Below are 17,144 nucleotides of genomic sequence, written 5' to 3' on the forward strand. Positions count from 1 at the left end.
CAGCAATAACGATGATTAAATTCTTTTTCTTAGCATGTTGATTCATATATACCTTGAATTAGGTTTCATACACACTGTATGAGGCATCTGACAACAATTACACCAATTATGTAGATCAGTTTTACTTGTGCAAGTATACAGCATGAAATCATTTTATTACAAAAAAAAATCCCAAAATAAATAAATAAAATATTGAAATAGCTGGTTTGATCAGTCTGGTCATTCCTGAATTGTGAATATCTTGTTTACAGTAGAGAATAATTCAATATTGTAAGCATAATCTAAGATAATATAGTACCACTGTAGCCTTGATTGTACTTGAGATTCCACTCTGCAAGTTTGATTTTTATTTTTATTTTACAAAAAACAGACTTTGGGAAGCATCTAGAAGACATAGAGAAATGAATTACCAGGTCTGTCTAAATTATGATTTAGTGCAGTACAACTGCCTTTGAGAGGACCCCCTGTTACCACTTGAATAGGACATGACCTGTTCATGAAAAAGAAACAAAATATACGTATAGTTTAGTTGCTTCAAATAAATCCTTAATGTCTCACATCATCTGTAAAAAGTCATACCTGGTTTAGAACATCACTATTTACACACATGTTGAAGTACAGCAGTTATATATAATATAAATAATGCTGATGATTTACTATCAAGGCATCCTAAAAATGACAAGGAATTCTGTGCATGTCCTCTAAAGTAATTTTTTTTCTTTGTATAGGGCATTGACCTGGCTTGCATCACATTTAAGCTAGAAGTACAGAAGTACAAATATCATCGCTGGGAGTGGGTGAGTGCTGGTAGATGTGACGGTGACGAGCGTATGTGTGCGCTGTAAGAGCTCAGATACCAAACTAAGCCAGCGGCAGAGCAAACACTCTGAAATGTTACAAGGACAAAGTAACATCAAACAAACTGCAGAATACTGACAGAACCATAGGATCCGACATTCTACTAATATAAAATCGCATGTAAAAAGATAATGTGGGAAAAAGAATTGGTTTCAATTATAAAGTACACATACTGTTAATGGGCCATGCAATTCTTTTTACACCAGCATGTAGCAAACAGTGATCATGACGGCTACATAATAGGCACAACTCCCACTTCTTCAGTCCAGCTGAAACTTTTAAAGAGTGGTAAAGGAGAAACATAAAGCAGACAGCTGAGTGGCAAAAATGAAATCAAGTGCTGTTGTAGAACATAGCAATGTTGTCAACTCCTAAACCAACAACTAAGAGTGCACTATGCCTTAATCAGATTCAATCTTTTCTTCGAAATGCATGTTGCACATAACTGAGATTCCAACACTGTTTATAATATTAAAGTAAAAGTAAAAGGACTCCAGATCAGGTTTGGACTCAACCACAATCCAGCATTAAGTTTTAACACAGACCAGACCCCATAGGCTCTCAAATAGTGGTCAATCCCCTACAGACACATAAAACAGACAGAAACATGTTGAGGAGGGGATGTATAAGATGAATGGTTTTGGGAGAAATGGACCCTAACGAGTGAAGCTGCCACCCTCTGCAGGTTTTAAGATCCTCACATTCTCTTCCTGGCCACATCAGCATCCTGGCACTCCACAGCTGAAAGGGCGATCAGCATTTGCGCTGCATAGTATGTAGCCATGATAATGACGCGCGAGTGTGGCACAGGGAAGCAGAATTTATTGACAGCGATGGTGAGGTCTGACACCATGAAGAGAACGGCTCCCAAGCAGGCGGACAGCTTGGTCCATGTCCAAACGTCGTTGGCCAACTGCACTCCGGCAATGGCCCTCCAGCCCATGAAGCCTATCAGAGCGATGTAGACAGCCACCAAATAGGTAAAGGTGCCAGACAGATAAGGGTAGAGAAGGGTATAGCAAAGGCCTGAGATAGTGCCAATGACCAAGCCTGCTCGTAGGTTGAGTGGTTTCATCCCAAAAGCAGATGAGTACAAGATGTGCGTGATAGCAAACATCAGCAACCCTGTTAAAAACAATGGATAAAGTTGTCATAAAAAAAACAAAAACATTTTAAATTTAAAACATCATACATATGATTACTGATAGAAACAGAAAGAAACACAATAATCAATTTAATTCAACTTTCTGACTAAACAAACTAATACCTTGGATTTGTCTTAATATTACAATAAAGACATCAAATGAAAAGTTGAATTCACCATGACTGAAGTAGCCCTGCTCCTGCCAGATCAGAAAGGCATCTCCTAGAGCTGAGAATATAAGTCCTGCAAGGATCTTCCTAGCACTCGAATGGGCTCCTAAAAAGCTGATGCCATGGGCCAGCAGGAAAACCCAGAGACAGAAAATGGGCAAACATTTAATAAGGGCACTGAACCAAGATGGACTGGAGGTGGGCAGCCACAGCACAAAATAGACACAGGTGGCTTTAAAGAATGGCACCAGCTTTGGGCCTTCGCTTTTCACCTGCACAGAACAACAGAATATGTCAGGATAAAGAAAAGGCATATAAAATATGCATGTAATTATACTGTAAATTGAAGTAAAAAAAACAGTTCTAATATTTCTACATAACCACATTTCAGTTTTGGCTTTTAAATGCTCATAAACAAGGATTAGTTATGGTATTAAGAATAATAAAGTACAGTGTACTAAATAAAACAGTATTTTATGATTGCTTAAACTGAATGACTAGTGCTTATCAGACCCATGGAAAAAATTCTACCAAAGGTTATTTTTTTTCCAGCAGGAGGGAGCTGAGAATGAAGTTCACAGTGTTCTAGACCACTTTGTCAGAGAACAGAGAGAAAGTGGTGTGTCAAAAATAAATAAATAAATTCAGCAGACATTTTACCTACTGCCCAAAGACTATAAACTCTGCCAAAGAGACAGAATAGGGCAACGCCCTGGGGGCACGTACCAATAAAAGATTCTTTAAGAGTCTTGACTCACTGTCACTATTATACTACTATTTTACACTATTACAAACTGATTCATAATTATTAAAGTCTACATAATGCATATACAGTTGTTAGATTACTGACAGAGACAACAGAGGCAATCGTGTGACTTTTTTGTTTTCTCTGCATAGCAAAAGCAGATTTCTAGTACTGGAGAGTGTTCAATGTGATGATATCTGATACAGGATAACTGATACACTTCTGCTTCCTTAATGGGTTTTAAAAATTTAAACTGCCATAAATATCAGCTGGAAAAAGAGGTCACATGATATCCACACATATGCTTTGAAAATGATGCAATGGAAAGTTTTTTTGGCTCCCTTACATAATAAACGTAAATATTCCAGCTTGGCAGAAGTCTAGAGTTCGATCTTTGATACTCATCTGTTTCTCATTTGAAATCCTGATGTTTGCAACACATTAGGATATTCTGCAAATCTGTATATTTCTGTGTGTGAAAAAGTGTTCCTGACTTCTTATTTTGCATGTTTGTCACACTTTTAAAAGTTTCAGATCATTAAACTAATTTAAACATTAGTAAAAGATAACAAGTAAACACAACATGCAGTTTTTAAATGTAGATTTTTATTATTGAGGGAAAACAAAATCCAAAACTACATGGCCCTGTGTGAAAAAGTGTTTGCCCCTAAACCTATTAACTGGTTGGGCTGCCCTGAGCAGCAACAACTGCATTTGAGCACTTGCAATTCAGCCACATTGGAGGGTTTTCGAGCATGGACCGCCTTTTTAAGGTCATGCCACCGCAGCTCAATAGGATTTAGGTCAGGACTTTGAGGTCCTAGGCAGCTCCAAAGTCTTCATTTTGTTTTTCTTCTGCCATTCAGAGGTGGACCTGTTGGTGTGTTTTGGATCATTGTCCTGCTGCAGAACCCAAGTTCGCTTCAGCTTGATGTCATGAACAGATGGCCGGACATTCTCCTTCAGGATTTTTTGGTAAACAGCTGAATTAATGGTTCCATTTACCACAACAAGTCTTACAGGTTCTGAAGCAGCAAATCAGCCTCAAACCATCACACTACCACCACATTTTACTGTTGGTATGATGTTTTTTTCTGAAATGCATTGTTACTTTTACACCAGATGTAATGGGGGACACACCTTCTAAAAAGTTTAACTTTTGTCTCTGAAAACTGAGACGAGCCTTAATGTTCTTTTTGCTCAGCAGCGGTTTTCATCTTGAACCTTTGCCATGCAGACCATTATTACCCAGTTTCTTTCTTATGGTGGAGTCATGAACACTGACCTTAACACTGACCAAGTGAGGCCTGCAATTCTTAGGATGTTGTGGTGGGGTCTTGTGTGACCTCTTGGATGAGTCGTCGCTGAGCTCTTGGGGTAATTTTGGTCGGCGGCCACTCCTGGGAAGGTTGTCCATTGTCCCATGTTTTTGCCATTTGTGAATAATGGCTCTCACTGTGGTTTACTGGAGTCACAAAGCTTTAGAAATGGTTTTATAACCCTTTTCAGACCAATAGATCTCAATTACATTTTTCCTCATTTGTATTTGAATTTATTTGGCTCTCTGCATAAATTCTAGCTTTTGAGGATCTTTTGGTCTACTTCACTTGTCAAGCAGGTCCTATTTAAGAGATTTCTTGATTGCAAACAGGTGTGTCAGTAATCAGGCCTGGGTAGAAAAATGTAACTTGGGTGTAATAAACCACAGTTTTAACAATGGGGCAAACACTTTTCACACAGAGCCATGTAGTTTCGGAATTAGTTTTCCCTCAATAATAAAAAACTGCATGTGGTGTTCACTTGTGTTATCTGTTACTAATATTTTAATTTGTTTGATGATCTAAAACATTAAAGTGTGACAAACATGCAAAGAAGTAAGAAATCAGTAAGGGGGCAAACACTTTTTCACACCACTGTAAATGCTCTGCTGCTTACAGTGCTTACTGTGTGCAAACATGAAAGTAAAATATAATGAATGTCCCTGGTATTTGAAAAATAATCCATATCAAACAGCATGAACGTTTAATGCTGGATCAGCAGATTAGGTTGAAATTTCCAAGAAAAGAGATCACATTTCTGTCCAGTCTCATTTTCACTACCTTTTTTTTTCTATGCATACGTGAATACTGTATATATTACAGACACATTTAACACCCTTTAAATGTTCATGCATCCTGTTCACCACATAATCAAAAAAGTGATAAAGAAATTGTCATGGGTGCTTTAGGATCTGCGCACTGGGAACTGAAGAATTTGGCTGCTTAGCACTTTAGAACACTAGAGAAACTGGGAACTGTGGTTACGTTGTTTAAGTGGGGAAAAAAGGGCTATTGTTAGAAAGGATATATTTTAATCAGATTGTACCCCCTTGCCGTCTGGGAAAGGTCACGGGAGGCTGAAACAGTCTGAAACAACGTTCAGCATCTCTCCCAACTTTTATACAACTTTATTATTTGTAAGTACTGCTGAACTCAGTATGAAATATTGCTTAGATTAATTGTTTGATATTAATTCAGAAATAGGTGTGAAGAATAAAGGTGGCTCATCATGAGGCCCTAAAACCCAAAAGACAGAATCCTATCTAAGTGTCAATATGTTATCAAGCAGTTATCAATTAACATATAAATTGTAACCTTAGAAACAGTTTGATAAAGAAGCAATAGTGTTTTGTGCTCAATTGGGAGAGCTAAATGATATATCGTAAGGCATTCAAAGCTGGCAATGATCATATGTTATTGTCACATAAAAGCATAGTACATAAGAAGCAGAGCTGTAGCCGAGCTTTTGTCTCAAACAAACTCTCAGAAAAGATTCTTTACTTTCACTTTTCCAAATATTAGTGTACTGTGGCTAAGCAATTGTTTCCTTTACAGATCTATATAAATTTCTATTATTTTATTCTTCAGCTACATCTACTTATTCTTTAAATCAAGATATCCTTCATCTATATATTATTATATTTATTGTAATCTTTATCTCCTTCAGATATAATAAGAGTTTCTGATTCGGTTTTCCCACCCGACTGCACAAGCATTATAATAATCAAGTCAGCATTAGCGGGACCAACCGATCAATATCATACTTGTGCCATTTTTATTGATTTTATTTATTTATTTGTATCTCCCCTTTCTTCCTCTGTCCCCCTTCTTTTCACTGCACTATTATGTCATTTTCTTTTACATGCCAACATGTCAAGTCTTCTATGCTTGGTCATCTATTTGCGTATTTGTTATCATGCTTGTATTGTATCTTGTCTTGAAATCTCATGACCACGAGCATTACATTTCTTTAACCAACTGGACAATCACTGCACTATTATGTCACTTTTTGTCTCAGGCTAATGTGTAGCATATTATTCTATTCTTGGTCGTTTATGTAAGTTGTAAACATGCATTAGTCTATGTTTCAGCATTGCTGTGCAGGGCCGGTATGTTAATTGTGCACATTCTGATGTGTTGTGTTGATTTTGATCATCACAGATCCAAAGTACAGTTGGTTTCCTGTGCGCATGCGTAGAGGCAGAGAGACAAAAAAAAAACCAACGCAGGCGAAAGCGTGCCCACGTGACCACTTCCTTTCAACACAATCTCTTTGAAAGCGCAGCCAAAAGCAGGAAAGCGTGAGAATATTCTGTACGTCACCGAATAACCAAGAACAACGGTGTCATACAATAGACACTGTTTAGATTAGAATTTGACCGAAATCCAATCCATATTTATATTATGCTTTAGAAATAGAGTCCTAAATTATAATCTCTATTATATTTTTGCATTACTAATGTATATCACAAACAGCAGATGCGAGGGTAAATAATAAATATCGACACGCTCGGATCACGTGCTTAATGTTTTTCCGGATGTGCATACAATAATCACGTTGTTAAAGAGAATATATTTGCCAAACGGATGGATGACCTGAGATAATACTCTAACTGCGCTATTTGTCAATTCACCTTGCATCATTATCAGTCAACAGACACAGAAGGTGAAGGCAAAGAGAACAGATGAGATATAAGACTAAGGATGTGGAGTATCCCCTTCACACTGTGTGGCACATCAGCAGAAATGTGTGCTACATGTGCACATCATATCTGTTTAAACATATAAATGATTTTATAGACTTACCACAGTAACAGGTGAAACCATGTTTGTATTAGGATGATATCTGGGAGATGGTCGGAAATGAAACAGACAGGAACGAGGCTGCACCGGTGTGAAACGCGACGACAAGTGTATTTATGTTCCTTTGTGCAGAAAATTGTTTTTGTCTCTTGTTTGGGACAGTTCAGCATCGGGGGAGGAGAGAAATCAGCTGTAAGTGTGGGTGGGTATAGAGGATGAAAGCGCGGATTGGTCAGAGCGAAAATATCTGTCCAATCAAAATGTCGGAATGTCGGAGAAGTGCCCGCCTACTTATAGGAGGGATTTCTCTGTCTTATTGACATCCTCTTCCACATGCGCTTCATCACTGCTGTCTATTTAGGTTTTAGTTTTTTAGCTAAAATTTACATTTAGGCTCAAATCCTAAATAAATTGCACTAAAAGTTCTTCACATTAGAATATAAACGTGTATTAAATGCTGCCTAATTAGTTTTTTTTCTCTGCCCTATTTTAGGTTGTATAATATTTTCATAAACCTTGTACTAGATTTCCTTAATGCGCTTGTTTTTAATTTAATTAATTATAAATCTATTTATATATATATTTTTTTGTGCAAATGCTAAAAATGTTTTTTAGCCTAGGTTGCCAGATATTTCATCAACAACAACGACAAAACCAACATCCTTTTGGTCAATAAATTCATGAGAAATATCAACATCATGACAGTGAAAATGCATTTAAAAGTATCATCATTAAAAGATTACACCACACAATACATGCATCAACTGTACAATAATTGACAATAATTGTCTTCAAAAATGTGTTTAGGAAATGGATGTATGTTCATGGGACATAGTAACTTTAGGAAACTTAGTCACAAAAAAATATTTAAAAGTTTTTATTTGTCACATGTACATGACATAACCTTGAAATTTGTTCTTCGCATATCCCAGCTTGTTAGGAAGCTGGGGTCAGAGCACAGGGTCAGCCATGATACAAGAACCCCTGGATCAGAAAGGGTTAAGGGCCCTACTCAAGGGCAACAGTGGCAGATTAACAGTGCTGAGGCAGAAACCACCGAACTTCTGATCTCTAACGGAGAGCATTAACCACTGAGCTACCACTTTCCCACATATTTATTTATTTATTTATTTATTTATTTATTTATTTATTTATTTATTTATTTATTTATTTTTTAAGGGAACAGCACACACACAAACCCAGTGCTCATGCTATGGGGCTCTTAATTTATTTGTTGCAATCACTTAATATTTTAGTTAAAACTAGTTTTTTTTTTCTTAAAATATCAAAAGCACAACCAGATGCACCATAAATGTAAATTTGTGCTATGTTAAGTAAAATTGAAACCCCAGTAAAACACATGCTCTTTTGAGAGTTTGTGAGTGAGGTTGGAAATCATTTTCCTTTCCTTTTGTCATGTCACAGATACAAATTTGATCAATCATATAAGATAAGAGAGAAATACCTTTATTCATCCCACAGTGGGGAAATTTCTTAAAAAATACATTATACATATTATGTGTCATATATCATTATTTGCTGTTTGCCATTGTTTATATTATTGTAATTGTTACATCTTAAAAAAATCACATGATTTTCCATCTGCCTTAATATATTTGGTCATTAAAAACATTTGAACTTTGAATTATGTGCTCCAAAACAGAGAAAACAATAAATACTGTGATAAATATTGTCTAATAAACATGAATCACATTTTCTATAACCTTTTCATGTTTCCCTTATCCAAAGTAATGTAAAAAAAAAAAAAAAAAAAAAAAGAGTGTCAAATGATCACTAAGTATGGGGCTTTTTTTTTTTTACCTTTTAACATTATTTCAATATTGTGTCTTTGTCTCATGAATGAAATATATTTTTGTGGTCAGCCAAATCAGAATATTCAAAGAAGTAATTTGTGTGTGAGTACATGATATGAAGTGGTTCTTAGGATAGAGGTTCATAAAGCAGCCATAAGTGTTCATGTTACATAGTTACATAAAATAAAAAAAAAGCTCCATTATTTAATTTAATTGGGATGAACCTAGGCATTTGAAAATAGTGCTGATGAGGTAATTATTGAAAAAAAAATGGCAGAAGCAGTTATATAAAGACTATTTATTAACTGTATTTTGGATGCTTTCATGGAACTGCATGGCTTTGTTTTTGCTACATAAGGTTTTCTTGGATACCACAACCCTGGATCTTGTACTTAGTATTTTTTACTTGCCATTTGGGCTGTTATTGCATGTGTTACTTTGATAATAACTGGTCACGACAGATTATTAGGCAAATAGTTAAATTGTGTGCAAAAATCATAAGGCCTAAAAATGTGTACCTAAAACAAATAAAAATAACATGTGGGTAATGCCGGACCTGGCAACCCCTAAGCAACAGAGGATCTGAAACGTCAGCGTGTTTTCTAGAATGACCAAGACCGGATATGACGTATCTCCTGGCTCGTTGACGTAGCCACTACTTTAGCCTCAGAAACCATGTAGTTTTTCAGTAAATCGAATTTACTGTCTGTGGTTTTGCGTTTGGAGGAATGTGGAAGTCGAGAACATTGAGAAGTTATTTATCTTTCAGACTTCGCGGCTTCATTTGTTCTATTTTGTAGCTCATTTCACGTAGCTAGCTCGTTACTAGGCTAGGTAGCTAATTGTAGCTAGCAGGTCGAGCAGCTGTAATTATGAAACGACAGCTCAGTGAGATTCACTGAAACAACGAAGCGTGTTCACTCGTTTTCAGGGGAAAATGCAGTCGTGTGAGCTCGTGTTGGGAAGATGAACATCTCTGGTTCGGAACTAGAAGCGGCTCGTTAGTTCTCAGCAGCTGTGGGTTCAGGCAGCAGCAGGTAACTCGCGATTTACAATCTGTTAGGAGCAAAACGCGACATTTGGCAGTATGGATTTCAACAGCGTGCTTTCCATCGCCTCCCAAAAGCAAGGCCTGAGCAGCTTACCGGTAAGTTACTAATCATTAACGTGCTCAAACTCGCCATTTAAATACCCCCAGGCACTGGCGTGGCATCTACTGGGATCTCTTTCTTCAGCAGCACTAATGTTATACCCAGTTATAATGATTATTTTCTACCCTTCATACAACCAGTTATCTATTTCGGTATAGAAATAAAATAAGAACCTTCCTGTGGTTATAGTGCAGATACATTATAGTTTTCTCCAGCTGTCAGATGGATGAACACATTTAAATAAACGTGGGATATTTTATATATATATATATATATATATATATATATATATATATATATATATATATATATATATATAATTATAATAATCCATTAAGGGTTTACAAACTTTATACACCCCAGCGTATGGATATCACACAGATGTAAATGCTATGTTCATATATTGCAAACAGTAAAACTTATTTCCTATCAATTCCTCAATTTCAATATTGAAACATTGAAAATATCATAATTGGTTTTTTTTAATCATTCAGGTCAATGTCATTTCTTTGTACCACTCATGTTTGAATGTTTAATATACAGTGGGTACGGAAAGTATTCAGAGCCCCTTAAACCCCCCACTCTTTTTTATATTGCAGCCATTTGCTAAAATCATTTAAGTTCATTCTTCTTCCTCATGAATGTACACACAGCTCCCCATATTGACAAAAAAACACAGAATTGTTGACATTGTTGCAGATTTATTAAAAAAGAAAAACTGAAATATCACATGGTCCTAAGTATTCAGACCCTTTGCTGTGACACTCATATATTTAACTCAGGTGCTTTCCATTTCTTCTGATCATCCTTGAGATGGTTTTGCACCTTCATTTGAGTCCAGCTGTGTTTGATTATACTGATTGGACTTGATTAGGAAAGCCACACACCTGTCTATATAAGACCTTACAGATCACAATGCATGTCAGAGCAAATGAGAATCATGAGGTCAAAGGAACTGCCTGAAGAGCTCAGAGACAGAATTGTGGCAAGGCACAGATCTGGCCAAGGTTACAAAAAGATTTCTGCTGCACTTAAGGTTCCTAAGAGCACAGTGGCCTCCATAATCCTCAAATGGAAGACGTTTGGGACGACCAGAACCCTTCCTAGAGCTGGCCGTCCGGCCAAACTGAGCTATCGGGGGAGAAGAGCCTTGGTGAGAGAGGTAAAGAAGAACCCAAAGATCACTGGGGCTGAGCTCCAGAGATGCAGTCAGGAGATGGGAGAAAGTTGTAGAAAGTCAACCATCACTGCAGCCCTCCACCAGTCGGGGCTTTATGGCAGAGTGGCCCGACGGAAGCCTCTCCTCAGTGCAGGACACATGAAAACCCGCATGGAGTTTGCTAAAAAACACCTGAAGGACTCCAAGGTGGTGAGAAATAAGATTCTCTGGTCTGATGAGACCAAAATAGAACTTTTTGGCCTTAATTCTAAGCGGTATGTGTGGAGAAAACCAGGCACTGCTCATCACCTGTTTAATACAGTCCCAACAGTGAAGCATGGTGGTGGCAGCATCATGCTGTGGGGGTGTTTTTCAGCTGCAGGGACAGGAAGACTGGTTGCAATTGAGGGAAAGATGAATGCGGCCAAGTACAGGGATATCCTGGACAAAAACCTTCTCCAGAGTGCTCTGGACCTCAGACTGGCCCGAAGGTTTACCTTCCAACAAGACAATGACCCTAAGCACACAGCTAAAATAACGAAGGAGTGGCTTCACAACAACTCCGTGACTGTTCTTGAATGGCCCAGCCAGAACCCTGACTTAAACCCAATTGAGCATCTCTGGAGAGACCTAAAAATGGCTGTCCACCAACGTTTACCATCCAACCTGACAGAACTGGAGAGGATCTACAAGGAGGAATAGCAGAGGATCCCCAAATCCAGGTGTGAAAGACTTGTTGCATCTTTCCCAAAAAGACTCCTGGCTGTATTAGATCAAAAGGGGGCTTCTACTAAATACTGAGCAAAGGGTCTGAATACTTAGGACCATGTGATATTTCAGTTTTTCTTTTTTAATAAATCTGCAACAATGTCAACAATTCTGTGTTTTTCTGTCAGTATGGGGTGCTATGTGTACATTCATGAGGAAGAAGAATGAACCTAAATGATTTTAGCAAATGGCTGCAATATAACAAAGAGTGAAAAATTTAAGGGGGTCTGAATACTTTCCGTACCCACTGTATTTTCATGTCTGCCTCATTTAGTTCAGATAAGCTGTCAGGTATATTCAGATTTAGAGAGTACAAGTGTGTATTGTTTCCATGATTTATGGCTCAGTTAGTTATAGGTATGACTAATTGTTGTTGGTTAGTTGCTGTTTGTATTCTTTGTATGCTTAACTTCCATCTGTGCTGAATTTGCAGAAGAGGTACAGTTTGAAACCTGGCCCTCCAAAGAAAGACCCCAAAGTAAAAGGTGTCAGTTCCTCTGCAGTGCAAGCATACCTAAAGAAGCAGGAGCTGGAACAGAGAAAGAAAGGTAAGTTAATAAAAAATTATTCGCTTATACGTTTCCTTGATTGTAGTTTATTTTTTTTTACATACAACCCTTTGCCTTTCTTTATCTGCATTTAGACTCTGAGAAACAAAAGCAGAAGGATGAACTCGTGGCCAAGAGAGTAGAATTGAAATCTGACCGAAAGGCACGTGCTATGGCGTCTCGCACCAAGGACAACTTCCACGGGTACAATGGCGTACCTCTTGTAGATCAGCCTAAGAAAAGGCTGACTAAGGGTTCAAGGTTTGATGAACAAACAGGAGAGGAGGATTTTTACGATGAAGACGGTTATGAATATGCAGGCACCGACTCTGAATCTGAACCCGAACCCCCCCCTGCTGTAAGGCCTCAAGAACGCAGTAATGGCTCAACCAAAATGAGCAACATACAGAAAAAAACTTGTGCTCCACCCAAGGCTGCAACCCCAGCCATGAATTTTGCAGATCTCTTAAAGCTTGCTGAGAAAAAACAGTTTGAACCTGTTGAGCTGAAACCAACAAAGAAAACTGAAGAGAGGCTTCGCACAGCAGAGGAAATTAGAGAGTTAGAACTTGAGCGCAAAGCTAAGAAACAGGATAAAAGGAGAGACATTAAACCAGATAAAAGTTCAGGACACAAAGATAGCAAATCCAGCACAAATTTACACAAGAACACTATGGTTGACAGGGAAGGAATATCGCACAGGCCATCGAATGAGAAATCGTCCAGTGGACTTAGCAAAACGCCAAAGTCGCACATACAGACTGAGCGACCACACAGTTCTGCAAAATCATCTCATGGATCCAAACCTGGCTCCAGCTCCTCAGGTGCCTTTAATGGTAAAGCTGCCATAAAGGGAACTTCAGTTTCAGTCAAACAAACACGGCCCAGGCCCAAGTCTGGTGAAAAGCCAACCACCTCAAGTGACCTTAACTCTAAGAAAGGCTATCCAGGACTACCTCAAGTAAAAAGTAATAGTTCTGGGAGCCGAGCTGTTGCTGCTTCAAACTTATCCAGACCTTCAGGTCATGGGCAAGGGATTAAAGGGTCTGGGCATACCAGACCTAGTCAGGGTAACGTGAATAAAAAAGGAACTCCTCAAAAGCCAGGAAAGGGAGAGTTGCCTCGATCTGGTGGCAATCCCCCTCCCCGACCAGGTATAAATGGATCTATGAATTCAGCACCTTCTGGTTCCTCTAAACAAGCATTTCAGCAACCAAGACCTGGAAGCAGCATACAGGGTCGTCCTGTCCCTGGAGGGGCAAAACCCTCTGCAAATGAACAAGGCAAATTTAGCAGACCATTAAACAGTATGGGACCAGGTCCTGGAAGACCCCCATGTACTGTTGTGTCTGAGACCATTTCATCTAAGAACTTTGTACCTAAACAAGGAATGGCTGCCAGGCCTCCAGTTTCTCAGGGGCCCAAAACAATCATTGGACCAACCGGTCATAGAATTTTGGTTAAATCAACTGGTAAGGAGAGATTTGTGAACTTTCTTATTTGCAATGTTTACATGGTTCATTTCAGGGGAATTCATACAGATCGTATCTTACTAATAGCGAGTATCATTTTGAATCTCAAAGTGCTTGTTTTTTTTTTTTTGTTTTTTTTTTCTTTAAGCAAAGCAGCCACCTGTAATGCTTGCTTCACTCACTCCCATAGTTTCTAACTCCCATACTTTTAAAATACAAAACTCTCTTGGTAACAGGTGCAAGAGGTCCACATGGTATGATATTGTTTAATGGTAGTTTTTTAGTGTTGCATTACTACTGCTTATAATACATTTTTGTGTGTAGCTCCATTGTTCATATTGTGTATAAAAGATTTGATCAACCCAAGACCATCCATTAAGTGCATTCTAGAACCGGTGTACAATCAAATAATTTGATTTGCATTTAAAACCCGATAATCTCTAGGAGATTATTACAGGTCATATGTGACTGGATAAGCTATGACTGGCCCTCTGGGTTAACAGTAAAATGCAAAGTGTTTGTAATTCGCCCCAATGTTTCTGAAGATCCTTGAGATATCCAGGAGCTTTAACCTCTGCCAGCAGGAGTTCATGATTAACATGGAACTTCAGATACATCCAGTGTAGCTTAACTGAGCTTTTTTTTGCTCTAATGAGCCTTGTGCTTCAAAAAAACAGCAGTGCAGCCACACAGCTACAATAATTCAGTGACTAAAGTGGTATAATGTGATCCAGGTCCGGTCAAATGATTTCTTGAGATAAGGCGTCTACACTTTTGGTGGCATATAAAAAGTTGTTTTTTTTCCCCTTCTATTTTTGTTTGCTCTGAAGAAACCATGCTACCACCAATAACATCTAGCTACAAACGCAAGTGCATGGATGAAGAGGAGTACGACTCTGAGATGGATGACTTCATTGATGATGAAGGAGAAGACCAGGACGAAATTTCGAAACACATCCGAGAAATCTTCGGCTATGATCGGAAAAGGTAAGTTCTATAAAAAGTTCAGTTTATCATTGTATTCAGTGCTGTTAACGTTCCAGTTTCAAATTATGACATGAAATGTCCTTGTGTTGTATTAGATACAAAGATGAGAGTGACTATGCATTGAAGTTTATGGAGAGCAGTTGGAAAGAACAACAGAAGGAGGAAGCGCGAAGGTAAAAAAAATAAAAACAAGGCTCGGTTTTTTTCCCCCTCTACTTATATTTAGTGTGAAGCCAAGGTATGTTTATTTCCAAAGTTTGCTTCTTGTGTGTTCTGCCTGGCATCTTTTGCTGGTAGTCTGTGACTGGCTGTGATCGAGGACCAGGAGGAAGAGCGCAGAGAGTTGAAAGAAATGAAATGCAGAGAGGGGGAAAAGGAAAAAAATATCATGAATTGTTAAGCAACTGGGAACTGAATGAACCCTTTGTGCATCTGGATGAAACTAGTGTGTACCTTAATGCATGTGTTTTTGTCTTTGCTTCAGTTTGCGCTTGGGTATTAAAGAAGATGAAGAAGACATGCGTAAGGAGGAGGAGGAGATGAAACGGAAGGAAGCGATGAAAGAAAAACGCAGAAAAACTTGATGTTTGTGTTTTTTCTCACTGACTTTTGTGGAGTAAAGCAGGCTCAACACTTCCTTGTGCCATTCTGCAATTAATGTTACATTATTATTTATGTCCAATTACCAAAAATGGGGATCAGTTTTGCACTACCAGGAGCCCATCTTTGTTAGCTGAGCTTTAGAGAAACGATATAATGCATCACTAATGCCATTTTTTTTATATTGGTAAAGATCATGGAATTACAATTATCTAATTAAAGAAGCAGCACCTGCTTTGGTATTTGTTCAGGATTTCAAGATTAGGAGTCTTATTTTATTAACGGTATTTAATGATGAACGAATCATTCTGCAATTTTTGCAATGTATTTTTCTTGTTAAAGCAGTTTGACAGACCAAGTTGTCCTGTGATGTTGTTTTTCTTTTTTATTTGCATAACCGCATGAGTCTGTACATTCTTCATATATTACGGATAACCATCCTGGGCTCAACATTTTATAGGTCTAATTTTTATTAGGATTATTTGGGTCTTATCAAAATGCAAAAGCAGGATGATGCTTGAAAAAGAGACGTTCACATCTACTGGATTTAGCAGACACGCATCCAAAAGATTTAGCAAAGCTTTGGTGTCTATTTAATAAATAAATAAATAAAATCCTGATTTAATGCAGATTATCATGGTCAAAAAAGATCACACCTTTATAACAAGCTGCAATAAAAGACCAGAGTAAGTGTTAATACATGCACTGAATTACTGTGTGTAATGACCAATTGTTTATTGTGAGGATTTACAATACTACCACTGCTGACCATTTATGTGGCTTAGGACCACATCACAGGGCACACAGGGCTTACGAGTGTAGTAAAAACATTTATATGGTAGTTTTGTGCTTGTACCATATAAAAGAATGTTTCTTTAAACCTTGCTTACTGGATCATGAACAGACCCATCAAAAAATAACCTGATGGCATGGAGGCGTCTGATAAAAAAAAAAGCAGGGCCGTCTCTAGGCGTTTTGGCAGCCTAGGCTTCACCCTCCCACCACGATGCTCCACCCCCACACCATACAAATTATTTACAACCATCCATAACAAAGGTTAAACATTTAAAAACCATTACAAATTTGCCTGATTTCAAGTATGTAAACATATACTGTGTATTAAACTTGGGCAGAAAAATGGGTAAATAATTTAAATGGGCAAAAATGACAGCAGGGCAGCTGGTTGCACCCTGGGCACCCACCCAATTTGCCTCTACTTAGAAAACTGCTGGCTATGATGTTTAACTGTGGCTTGGCAAATGTGTTTGAACATCACTGTTAAAATCTATAGTCTGATTTGAACTATATAACCAAAGAATTGTGGACTCTCAACCTTTAGAGCAATACGTGTTAGTTTACCATCCCTTTATAGATTTAGTAACCCTTTGCTATTAGCCTCCACTCTTCCCTAATCCTAGAATTTGGAGCTTTGGGGCAAGGCAGTTTCTAGCCTTTTGGCACCCTAGGCAAGATTCCTATTGTCACCCCAAAATGCTCCACCCCACACCACCTATGCTTTAAAACTGTGCTGCTTTGGGGGTTTGTGCTCCTTTAGACACAAGAGCTAATAATAGGTAGAAAAAATTTCTGTTGTGCAGTCAGCTTCA

The 17,144-nt window shown here is 38.1% G+C and overlaps 2 protein-coding genes across 2 annotated transcripts; one reads left to right on the forward strand and one right to left on the reverse strand.

The window, feature by feature from the left end:
• Window positions 1-343: 343 nt before the first annotated feature.
• Window positions 344-7,169, reverse strand: tmem86a (transmembrane protein 86A). The gene is made up of 4 exons (XM_083545851.1): window positions 7,042-7,169; window positions 2,180-2,444; window positions 1,560-1,983; window positions 344-490 (listed from the first exon to the last, which is right to left on the reverse strand). Exons 1-4 carry the CDS (start codon window positions 7,060-7,062, stop codon window positions 385-387), a joined length of 816 nt encoding a protein of 271 aa, XP_083401977.1. The 5' UTR covers window positions 7,063-7,169; the 3' UTR covers window positions 344-384.
• Window positions 7,170-9,446: 2,277 nt separating this feature from the next.
• spty2d1 (SPT2 chromatin protein domain containing 1) lies at window positions 9,447-15,891 on the forward strand. Its single transcript, XM_083545837.1, has 6 exons — window positions 9,447-9,999; window positions 12,364-12,478; window positions 12,574-13,950; window positions 14,781-14,937; window positions 15,033-15,110; window positions 15,422-15,891. Exons 1-6 carry the CDS (start codon window positions 9,940-9,942, stop codon window positions 15,519-15,521), a joined length of 1,887 nt encoding a protein of 628 aa, XP_083401963.1. The 5' UTR covers window positions 9,447-9,939; the 3' UTR covers window positions 15,522-15,891.
• The last annotated feature ends 1,253 nt before the right edge of the window (window positions 15,892-17,144 follow it).

Source organism: Silurus aristotelis (genome assembly GCF_946808225.1).
Source record: "Silurus aristotelis genome assembly, chromosome: 7".
Taxonomy (NCBI): Eukaryota; Metazoa; Chordata; class Actinopteri; order Siluriformes; family Siluridae; genus Silurus; species Silurus aristotelis.